The 11,857-nt window shown below is 42.0% G+C and overlaps 1 protein-coding gene across 1 annotated transcript in view; it reads right to left on the bottom strand.

The window, feature by feature from the left end:
- The window catches only part of cntnap2b (contactin associated protein 2b), a 57,665-nt gene that overhangs the window by 25,581 nt on the left and 20,227 nt on the right, over positions 1-11,857 (bottom strand). The window contains exons 2-9 of the mRNA XM_005751589.2: positions 9,694-9,810; positions 8,696-8,889; positions 8,017-8,164; positions 5,842-6,045; positions 5,562-5,746; positions 3,633-3,776; positions 515-773; positions 237-386 (exon numbers count right to left, since the gene is read on the bottom strand). Coding sequence (XP_005751646.1) covers positions 237-386; positions 515-773; positions 3,633-3,776; positions 5,562-5,746; positions 5,842-6,045; positions 8,017-8,164; positions 8,696-8,889; positions 9,694-9,810 — 1,401 coding nt within the window. The remainder of the gene's footprint in view (positions 1-236; positions 387-514; positions 774-3,632; positions 3,777-5,561; positions 5,747-5,841; positions 6,046-8,016; positions 8,165-8,695; positions 8,890-9,693; positions 9,811-11,857) is intronic.

Genomic DNA, 11,857 nt, shown 5'->3' with positions numbered 1-11,857 from the left:
GTGTGTGTGTGTGTGTGTGTGTGACCTCCTCCTGACCAAAAGGGTCATAGAAGCAGGAAGCAACAACACAAGAAGCAGATCTGTCAGAGAGGATGTGTCTACAATAAAACCTCCCCCAGCACAGAGAGGCTGCAGAGGTGCTCAGGATCACAGGGATCTCTTTGCTACTGCTTGAACTAAAACTTTACAAATTTAAGAAACACAATGACAACATTCAACAATTAGACTTAACACACCTCCAAAGTAATATGTTCCTCCAGTCTGGATCTGGATGGGGATAGCTGTTCTAACTGTGGAGGCCTCATCTCCATCAACTGTCAGCATTGCATAGTTTTCCAGTGCATTCAGGTGGACACTATGCCACTGTCCATCATTCAGACCTGAACCTATGAGGAAAAACACATGCAGAAAAGTTTAACAGGAAAACACAACAGCGATCGAAGTGAAGACAAAGAGACCAAAAAGGACCTCGAGATAATAATTAAACAACCGAAAACCAACGAGCTGAGCTCACTTGATGAAATGTCTATGCGTGTGTTCTTCTTCTGTGTCACATTCATATAGACGGTGATTTTTCCCTCCGTCAGGCCCAGCTCCACCCAGCCATCCGCCAGGGCGGTGAACATCAGAAGGCCGTTGGGATTCCACGTCCTGAAAGACAGACTGACTGACAGGGTGTCGCTGTCAGTCTGACCCGGCAGCCGCAGGAAGGATGTGGAGTTGAAGAAAACTGGGGAGGTGTTGGATTCGGAGCAGGAAAATGTCAGGTTACGCTACAGTGGAAGAAAGAAACCGATAAAGAGATTTATGGAGACAGTACCTAACAGACTTTTATTTTGAAACTTCATTTTATTTGGCGATTCTAAATTGAAAACGGTTGTCAGGCAGTTTAGGTGCTCAGAGTGTGTGGAATAAAGACTTGATGCTATAATTTCCACTTCTGCGAGTCCTCTAGGGCCAGCGTAGGTCTGAGTAACATGAACGTCATCAAATGTTGGGCGCGTGGATCCACGTGCATGTCTGTTTTTTACATTTCGGACATTTTCACAGTGAATCCGTTACTAAAAGCCAGTCTATTCACAGACGTCCACTCAGTTTGAACATCTGAGCTAAAAACACAGTGGTTACTATGGAGTGGAAAAAAGAACCGGCAATCAAAATTAGCTCTAACGAGTCAAACAAGTTTCCGACAAGGAATGTGCCACCTGAGGAAGGAGAGATTCAAAATCCATTCTTAGAGGACAACCACAGTCTTAGTGTGGGAGGCTACGGTATTCTGGTTTTAGTTTCAGATAGCAACACCCATGGGTGCTGCCAACGAATCACAGATTCACTGTGGTTAACTGGCAGCCTGTGATTACACTGCACTGTTCAATGCACCATCACTGGGGTGGTTTATTTAGAACTGTAAAGTAAAGAGATTTATTGCAAGACAAAGGTTATGTAGGCTTGTTCATGACATTTGAAAGAGCAGACCATCAGAGACGTTCTTCAGTTTATTGTTGAGCGAGCAGCTCGGTGGGGTGGCTTCTGGGAAAAGCCTGAGAACTCTGTGAAAACAAATCTAAGGAGTGTCCTGGGAGGGCTTCGCTGAACTTTGAGGAGCTCACTAGTATACTGACAGAAGTAGAGGCGATATTGAGGCCTCTGTCCTCTTTGCACAGTTCCAGAGTTGTGAGCACTTGGAGGTAGCTGTAGCTCAGGTGGCAGAGCAGGTCGGCCACTAACCAGAAGGTCGGTGGTTTTTACTAGTAAAAACACCCAGTGTGATGAACGTGGGCGATGTTGTCCTGGTTGGAGAGAATAACTCGCCCAGACAAACGCATTTCCTCGGACACAGCTGTTCCTGCATTGTTCACAGTTTAAAGCTTGCTGCACAGACCTGCTCAGTTACTGCATCCACTCGAGATGAGTAAACGCACTGAAGCAGCTGGACACGGATGAACAGCTGTTAATCAGCTGGGAGGATGTTGTGATTTATTGATCCTTTACGTGTTACTTCTTGGACATGCAGGAAACACTAAAACATGCTCTCCTTCTCATTACTGCAGTGAATGTGTAGAAAATGTGTTCAAACAGTTAATGGTAATTATTTATTTTATTGTGAAAGCTTGTTACAGGAAGTGTTTTACTTTGAAGAGCACTTGATACTGTTGACCATAATATTGTATAACAGTGACTGTTGTTGTGACGAACAGAGATGGGCAGTACGCGTTACTGTAATCTGATTACTTTTTTCAAGTAACGAGTAAAGTAAGGGATTACTATTGCAAAAACGGTAATTAGATTACCGTTACTTTCCCGTAGGAACGCTGCGTTACTGCGTTACTAAAACCGTGATTTTTTTTGCGAGAATGTCTCACGACAGTGTGAGTGCGCCGTTCGTGACAACAGCTGTGTGCAGATCAACAATGGATCACATATCAGTGCAGAGAGAGTATGAGCGTGCAGCGTTTAAAGCGTGGAAGTACTGACCTTACTTTGAGTTTGATTCCATAAAAAGTCACAAAAACATTAGTGTCCGCTGTGCGTGGGAAGAAAACTTCTTTTTACAGCGAACCCCCCCCCCAAACAAGCTCCGAGTGCACAACGACGTAATGGGAAACTCACAGAGAAACTCGCGGATTCTTCCACTGACCGCGGCACACCTGCACCAGGGTAAACCTCCGCCTACCCCACTCCTGCTTTACAGGTGAAAATAGAGCAACAGGACCGCTGAGTCTTTGACTTTATTTATTTTCTGCTGTGTTTTACTTGCATCTATTTGAAAGACTGAGTGTAAACACAAAAAATATTTTATTTTATGAGCTGGAATGTGCAGAAAATAGGTTTAAATGTTAAACTAATTTCTTCCAGTCAGAGAATGTTGCATATAATTTAATTTTTGCTTGATGCATAAAGTTAAAAGATTAAAACTAATAAAACAAGTTTTAAAAAGAGACGTTTCCATTTGATTACATTTTGTATGATGATTATGTAGAAAAAGTAGAATTGGGCTGAAAGATCTATCACTTTATCACCTATTCAGGTTGTAAATCGCGTTTTTAAAAAGTAACTAAGTAACTAAGTAATTAATTACTTTTGAAAATCAGTAATCAGTAAAGTAATGGGATTACTTTCTTGGGGGAGTAATCGGTAATTAGTTACTGATTACTTTTTTCAAGTAATTTGACCAACACTGCTCAGGAGTTTGAGCAACAGTGAAGAAACTACCGGAGCTCCTTTTAATGTTCTGACAGGTCGAAAGTGTTCAGGTTAGAGACTGTTTAGGACAAATCCACAGGAGCAACAAACAATTAAATCCACTCAATTAACTTTGTTATTTAAGAAGATCCCAATAAAGAAGAAAAATATTTTACATTGTCTGGCAGAGGTTAACACAAACAACAGTAATATATGGTTTAAAAAGTACGTTTAGAGCTGTCTGGGTCACGATGAATCGAGGCATGTTACTGAAGCTGAAGAAGAGTTTTTCTCCACAGACGAGTGTCCATGACATATTTCGTTTAGGAAAAGATGCAAACTGCCAAATAACAGAAAAACTGCAAAAGGGTTTTTAAGATCATTGCAGCATTCGAGTCTACATTTACACAAGGCTGGGCACATAAACTCAAAGAGAAGACACTTCTTACAAAGCTGGTGGTGTCAACCTTCTTCCTGCGCACCAGACTAGTGATGTTTTCCCCGTTGTAGGTAATTCCCTCCATGCAGCCAACAAAGTTCTCTTTGCCTCCTGAGGTTGGCTTCACAGACACAGGAAGTCCTCCAAAGCTGATCTGAGGAACACAACACAAAGCAACGTTGGGGGATTCTGCATCTCTGCAACCACACAGAGTCAAACGACTCGCTTTTTAAGGTCTGCTAATAACAGCAGACAACAACCACTTCACTCAACTGTGAAGAGTGAATGAACATTTCAGGCGTTACACAGATGAACCGCAGTAATGTTGTAAACTGTAGGAACACCAGCAGGAATAAACGGACTCCAACAAGTATCAAATATACACAGTGAGATAAGCGCCGTACAGTGTTGTTACAAACTGTTTGCCTCCTTCCTGACTTCAGATTTTTTTGCATGTTAAACAAAGAACAAAGACTTGACTGCAGTTGTTGCTGACAAGCGTGGCCCAACCAGTCACTGGGTTTAGGCTCAATCACTTTGTCACGTGGGGTCATGCAGGTTTGGATTTCTTTTAGTAAGAAACACCTTCATTTAGAAACTGCATTTTGTGTTCACTTGCTGCAATCCTTCTGTTACAAAGACACTCGTCTCGACCCTCGCCGCCTCTCTGCACACTCTTCTTCATGCTTTGCGTGCACCGTCTGTCCTTGGATGGTCGACCAGGTATTTAAGCTCACTTACCTCTGTTGCTTCCAGCCTCAACTTTGTACCTGTCTCACTCTCACACTAGAGTATCAGAAGTACCAAAGAAACAAACAAAAAAACACTTGCTAATAATGTAAATAAGACCAGTAAACAAAGTAAACACAGGGCAAAAACGCTTCATTTTAACAAGTATTCTGATTTAAAAACATGAACACAAATGTTGGCTGTCAGTAGCTCTTAGATGTGATCCTGAGGTCACGCTACGATGTCCACCACAAAGTATTCTATTTTTAAATGCGCCCTGAGCTCCCAAACAGCCATTCAGTATTGTTTTTGAATCGATGAAGTGATGTGAATTTTTGTAGCCTAAATGATTAAGTGGTCAAATTCTTTTGAAAGACAATATCTTAAATATTGAGCTGATCTTTCACAAAATAACTGAGCCCCAGGCATTTGAACTAAGTGACCTAATTATTTGTGAAAGCTTTATCATGACAGTGTTGTGTTGTTGCTGTGCCAAAGCAGGAACTGTGTGTGAAACATGACGAGTGGGTTCATTTCTGCCAGAATCTTTACTTTTCCTGTCAAAGGTAAGTTTCTTCCTCCAGCTTCACCAACAATCTGTTCAAGCAGTGACTGCAGAGTTACTCTTAATGGTGTACTGTGCACAGTGCCCTGAATATAACTGAACGATGGAACCTGTGCTCCGGCTGACAGGGCTGATGGATAACTAGGACATACATTAGCAGCAGATATGCGTACCTGTGCACACGTGTCCTCTAAACACTGAAGCCTCAGTTAAAGTCATTGAAAGGAAGCAGCAGATTTCACTGCATGCCTAATATAACAATAAACATCAGCAGAACCTAAATCATGCTGGAGATGAGGAGCTGAAAGTCAGACTACCTCCATATAATACAGTTTATATGTGAACAAACATTGTGTGTCTTCCTTTCGAGGTGACATCCAAACTAAGAAGATATTTTCCTCTTCAATTAAGACTTTGGAGAGGATTCTTAGAACCTAGCAAGCAGTTCATTAAATAAGTACATCATAGGATCCAAACCCCCACAACCCTGACAAGGATAAGCAGAAGAGAGCGGATGGCTGGAAGCATGTTTTATTTCTATAGCACATTTAAAACCAAAGTGATTACACATGAATAAACAGGTTCCTGCTAAACACACACATTCACAGTTTAAGTCAAATGTATGATTCACTGAGCCGTGTGTACCTCGTAGTCCAGGTCCAGGTGATCAAATTCTCCATTGGTTCTGAACTGCTGAGTGTGGCGGTCTAAAGTAAAATTGACATTCCTGCGGTAACGCTCGATGACAACAGAGTGCCAGTGGTCATCATCCAGCAAGCTTCCACTGGTCACAGCCGTGTGACCCTGAATAGAACCGTTCTGGTTGCTGCCTGGACAGACACATCACATCAGTCACGAAATCAGTGGTTAATAAAGTTTAACAGAACTCGCTCTGATACAAACACCAGGAAGATCAGAAAGCTACCTAAGTTGATGCTGAGCAGCAGTCTTGCTCTGTGAAGCTCGAGGGAAATGTAGTCCCCCTGCTGCCCCTCTCCGTGAAGCAGCACCCCGTTTCCTGCTGTGGTGCGAAACTTCAGAGCGATGACGTCCTTCACAATTTTTAACTTTTTACTCCTGAAGCGGTAGGAGATGACCCCGTGCCCATCGAAACCAATCACATCGGCCCCTGAAAGATGCAAAAGCAAAAGTATGAACTCATTGAAACGTATTAAATGAAAGTTAAACACTAACATATCATTCAAAATATAGTGTATTTGTGACTTTCATCAATACATCGACATCAGCCATAGGAATACAAAGGTGTTGTATTCTGCTGGCCCTCAGACTTTGTAACACAACGACATACATTTGCTAGCAGACAGATTTGTAACTATAGGAACATATTAGCAGACGTCCGGCTGCATTCTCAGCCATCAGCAGCTTTCAGGAAAGATCTTTTCCTGCCACTTTCAGTCGCTCTAAATCTCGCCCTTAACAAATGTACTGGGGACACTTTCCACCAAGTGCAACTTCTGCTGCACAGAGATGGTTTTCTGCTTGCAGTGTGAGCTTGTTGTGTGTCACAGAACCTGTTACTGCACAGACTTTGCAGCTGAGCGTAATGTGCCAGCAGCATGCAATCATCATTTGTGGCCTGAGAAGCTGATTTGATGAGCAAAGCCTCTTACATCAACTTACTCTCAGCTACACTTGCATGACTGAGAGATCCAAAAAAATTAACTATCTACAATCTGCAGTTAGAACAACAGTTTGCAGCTGAAAGTCCAACTGCTGCATCTCACATGGAAAGAAAAGAAAGAGAGCGAACTTCACTCAGAGATGGAGAAAGATGAGGAAGACAGGAGAGGAAGAAGAGGAGGAAGATTTAAAGGGAAGGACTGCTGTTAAACCGGAAGATTAAAGCTAACATGTAAGTCCTCGTGTTTTTAGATCACACATCTGTACACGTGACATTGTTTTGTATAGAAATATCCTTGTTTTAAACATGAACAAGGCCGAGACCATGATCATAGCTCCTCCTCAACCACATTCTGCTTTTCTGTCCTCCTGCTGAGCCAAACATTCGAAATAAACCTGGATTCTTCTCTGGGCCTTAACTCACATGTAAAATCTGTTTACCAGCTTGGACAAATCCTCTCTTCTTTTTTTTTGCCTGTCCCGTTTGGCTCTTTTGCATCAGAATTGTTGTCTAAAGGTGAAGAAAGATGCCCAACGGATTTACTTTACCAAATGGACCATCCCAGCCACGGGACAGACTTGACTGGGGAAGAGAAAGGGGAGAAAGTGTGTGTACACCTGTGAGCATGGACGCGCTTGTATTTAAAGGTTCCTTCATGTAACGATCTGCAAATCGTCTCTTTCTGCCTCCAAGACAAACAAAATGCAGCAGCCAGACTACTGACACGCTCCAGCAAACATGCTCACATTACTCCTGTTTTATATTCTTTACATTGGCTTCTAATAGATTTTAGAATTAGTTAAAAATTCTTGTTTTAACATACAGAGCACTGAATGGCCCCAGATTATTTGTCCCAGCGTCTTACACGCTGCTGCTGGTTGTCTGCGCTCACAGAGTTTGTTGGTTGTTCCCTGAACACGGCTGCAGAGTAACGAGGACCGTCTACCACCACGGCTGGTGATTCTTTTAAAAAGCAGTAAAAACCTTTCTGTTTAAACAAGCTTTCTGCTGCTACCTGTTAATCTGACTGCGTTTCACTGACTTGTCTATATCGTCTATTTTGGTACCAAACGTTCAGTTTATTTTAGCCTTTGTGTGCGGTGCAGATCTAAATAGTTCAGACAGACGCAAAAACTTGGCAAACTGTGTGGTGCACCGGTCAGCAGCACCAGAACATCTTTGGTCCACAGCGATGTCCATGCAGTCTGACTCCTGCAAAGGATTTTTATCCAGGTATTAAAATCCTCATTGGGTTTTAAATCCACTGTCGTGCTGTACAGAGGCACAACTGCAAGAAGTGTATATTTGTCCAACAAAGGATGAACTTGTACTTTCCAGTTTTCAAGAACTGCCTGTCCTGTAGTGGCCAGACGCAGGTGCCCACAGGTCATGTACTGTAAATCTACATCCACATCACATGCATAGTGTTTCAATCAGGTATCTTCAGCTTGCACTTACAGTATGAGCAGCCATACAGCTCCAGGCGCACCCCGACGCGACCCGCCCTGCTCCAGTCCACTGGGATGAAACGGATGTAGCGAGCCAGGATGGCATACTGCAGCTCGTGGCGAACTACACCCTCGCTGTTCACATTCCCTTCAAATGTCTGAAACAACATTTGTTTTAAAGAGAAAATCAGATCTAAATGTAGTTTTTATTCATTAGAAAATGAATCAAATAACATTAAACCACATGTTTTTTTTCATTGGTTAATTAGAAAAGTGAAAAACACCTTCAGGCAGCTGTTGATGTGATTTGGTGTTACATTTAAAAACAACAGAAGTCAAATCGGAGATTTTGTCCTGATAATAACATGGTTATTACCCATTAATCCATAAATACTCGAGACTCTAAACGGAGCAAATACACACCACAGGTCCACACCTGTGAAACTGACTCACACTGCAACATTAAACACAGGCTTACATTACAGTGTGAGAATGAGGAGCAAAAGAAGAAGACTTGAAGGAAGAGGAGTAATAGTTTCAGTAATAGCACCGTGCCACAGATCTAAATTTAAAATATTCCACCTGTCAGGGTTTAGTCTTCCTAAACCCTGACAGGTGGAATATTTTAACATCAGCGTCGACTTGAAATGATATTTGTGTCGATAAGTCGGTCCGACTGATTTCCTTACCCAAATGTTTCCATCCTGTAGATAAGGTCTCCAGTTTTTCTGTGTGTCACTGTAAAGTAGCCGATACTTTGTGGTCCAATCAGAGCTACTATAGCAACCCTGTGTTGCTATGGCAAGCACCTGCTTCTTAGAACCAAGGTCTACTTGTAGCCACGGGTAACGGTCTGTATCCAATGGCGACCACCCTCCAGAACCTAGATTTTGGGATGTTGTAAGTTTGGGAAGGGTTAAAGATGTCAGAGAAAAAAGTGAGTAGATGAAGAAAAAACGACATTTAGAGCCTAATCGTCTTCAGTGTCTGCACTACTTTATCTGGAGAATTATTCTGAGGCTTTGCCCACACGAACTTTAAGCCAAAAACACTGCACACATGAGCTCACATGCCAAATGTGATTTTTAAAAACTGAAAAAATGCCCACAGATGATGTATTTACAGCCTAAAGAATAAATATATCAATTCTCATTTATGTCTAATCTAATCATCTCTTAAATTAAATGGTCATTATTATTTTATACTGTTAACATTTACATATGCTCTACAGGCAGCCAGATGTTTATAGTCAGGTGAGGTAAAACTTCACATGGGAACCAGTAAACCCACGAATCATGGTTATGTTTACAGTCACATAAAAAAGCCTGAGACGTTACTGAGCATTAGAACAGCTTGTTCAGCTTGTTCAGTGTTCGTTTATGACAAGATCAACACTTTATGTTGATGTTGAGTCCAAGTCAAAGTTCAATGAACATGTTCAGCTGAGGGGCCGAGCTGCATTTCAGCAGGAGTCTGCAAACCACTTTCTTCTTTGACATAATTATTTAGTCACAATTATACAACTAATACATGTCGGCACTGTGAGCTAGAGCCTTAACAGAAGCCGACATTTAACACCAAAGCTGTGGAAATGCAGCCATGAATGGACCCAGAAACCGGTTTAATATTAACCCCTCCACAACCCAGAAATACAAACAACCTCATCCTCAAGATTCCCGAGGCATACCTTGTTTCCGGCTGAGTTTGGCATAACCGGCTCCGTTTCCTCGGCTGTATAGAGACGACCCGGTGAAGGAGCTGTAAGGAAGAGGAGTGGCCAAGCTGTCCTCACACTTCCCTGAACCTGAAACAGAAGCCCACAGATGTTTCCTTCAATGCTACCAACAGGCCAACGTTTTACAGTGTGCTGCACTTCTACATCGCATCCTCATCCAAGACACGAAAACAGCAGCACGAACTCACAGCAGTCGTCTGCAGCTGCTCACCTGCGTTTTCAGGTAAATATTCATAACTCCACGTAATCCGCTCTTCATGTTGATAACAAAGTTGGCTTTGAGGACATTATTTTACACTCTAATGAGAACTGATTGATGTGTCTTAATACCCAGCAGACAAACACCAAAATCCATCATTTGGACATTTTGTTCCACTTGTACAAACAACCAATGTTCTCGTCTGTTTATCAAACAATTGAAAGCTGACTGAACCCACTTGTTTGTTCAAGCCAAGGTTAACATTAGAGGTGGGAATCACCATACATCCCACGATACGATATTATCACAATATTTAACTCACGATACGATATTATTGCAATTTTTAAAAATATTTTGCGATATTCAGATTCTGTGCATAAAGGTAAACTTTATCAAAATTCATTTTATCTAATATCAAAGTCTCGCACTCAGTCTTTCTCTCATTTCAGTTTTATTGTTGACAAACTGAACAGTTTGCATTACAGTCTAGTCCAACTGAACTGAATGCAACCATCTGGTACAATTACAGCTATTTATAAAAACTATGCAGCCCATTCAGCAACTGAAGAATTTGAAAGTAAATTAAAACAAAATATAATTTTACATTAAATAAAAAAGTTTTAAACTTAATTAAAATAAAACATGTCTTAAATTAAAATAAGTAAACTGTCATGTTTATTGCTGCCATAAAAAAAGTTAAACACATTTGGACAGTGTCAGGATTCTTGCTCAGAAAAAGGATCAACATGCTCTGAAGTCAGAGCACAAAAACCTTTTTGTAACAAAATATCGATTTCTGCTGTCGCTGTATCGATACATTATTAGCAAACAAAATATCACGATACTACACAGTATCGATTTTTCCCCCCACCCCTGGTTAACATGACATCACCAACATTAACTCATCTGTATAACTGACACTGGGAGGTTAGGAGGAGTGTGAGGCTGATGCTGCTGATCTCAGCTCTGTGAACATTTGGATGGAAACTGATGAAGCTGGGTGTGATGACACGGTAACAACAAAAAGATGTTTAATGACTGCGTCTGAGATTCTCTGATTAGAGTTTAGAGAGTTTAGAGTTCCAGTGATAACATCTGCTGAAACTACACACTATCTGCTATCAGAGGAAGAGAGCAGAAACACTCAGCACAGCAACATAACTGATGTAGAACGCGTGTCTGAAACGCAGAGACCGAAGCTCACACATCAAAAAACACTTTATCAATCCCACAGGAAATGATGTAAACACACACACACACACACACACACACGCGCGCGCGCGCGCACCAGGAACAGTTCAGAGCTCTGTCTCTGTGTGTATGTGTGTGTGTGAGAGAGAAAGAGGGAGACAGGTGCTGAGCATAGTGATGAGCTTGCTCATATGCATTACAAAACAAGCCTCGCATGCATTCAGCAGCATAAAGGAACGAGACAAAAACGACGTCGTCAGCAGACGACCTGAAATCAGCGTCTCCACCTGATCTTTCTGACAGCAGTACGTCTGAGCTCCTGCTGCAAAACCACAATGATGATATTCCAGTCTAACTGCTTTTTTAATCACATCGAAAAATAAACAGAGTGGTGCAGAGTTGATCTAGGCTCTAATTTAGTTTCCCGTGTGATGACAGCGCTGCTGCTGCTGGAAGCTGACCAGCCTGCAGTTTAGGGCTGCTCAATTAGTCGAATTTTAATCTCGATTACGATCTAGGCTTTCAACGATCATTAAAAAGGACTGAGCCGATTATTAGCCCCTCCCTCGTGCTTTACTCTCGCGCTGCTCCGTTTGACAAATCGAGCGCACCTCTCTGCGTTTCGAACACGTGTCACAACAATTAAGAGCAGCGGTCTCCAACCTTATCTGCGCCACCGACCGGTTTATGCCCGACAATATTTTCACGGACCGGCCTTTAAGGTGT

This window comes from Pundamilia nyererei, unplaced genomic scaffold (assembly GCF_000239375.1).
Source record: "Pundamilia nyererei isolate P.nyererei 1_Seehausen unplaced genomic scaffold, PunNye1.0 scaffold00318, whole genome shotgun sequence".
Taxonomy (NCBI): Eukaryota; Metazoa; Chordata; class Actinopteri; order Cichliformes; family Cichlidae; genus Pundamilia; species Pundamilia nyererei.
This window is presented reverse-complemented; position numbering and strand designations above follow the sequence as displayed.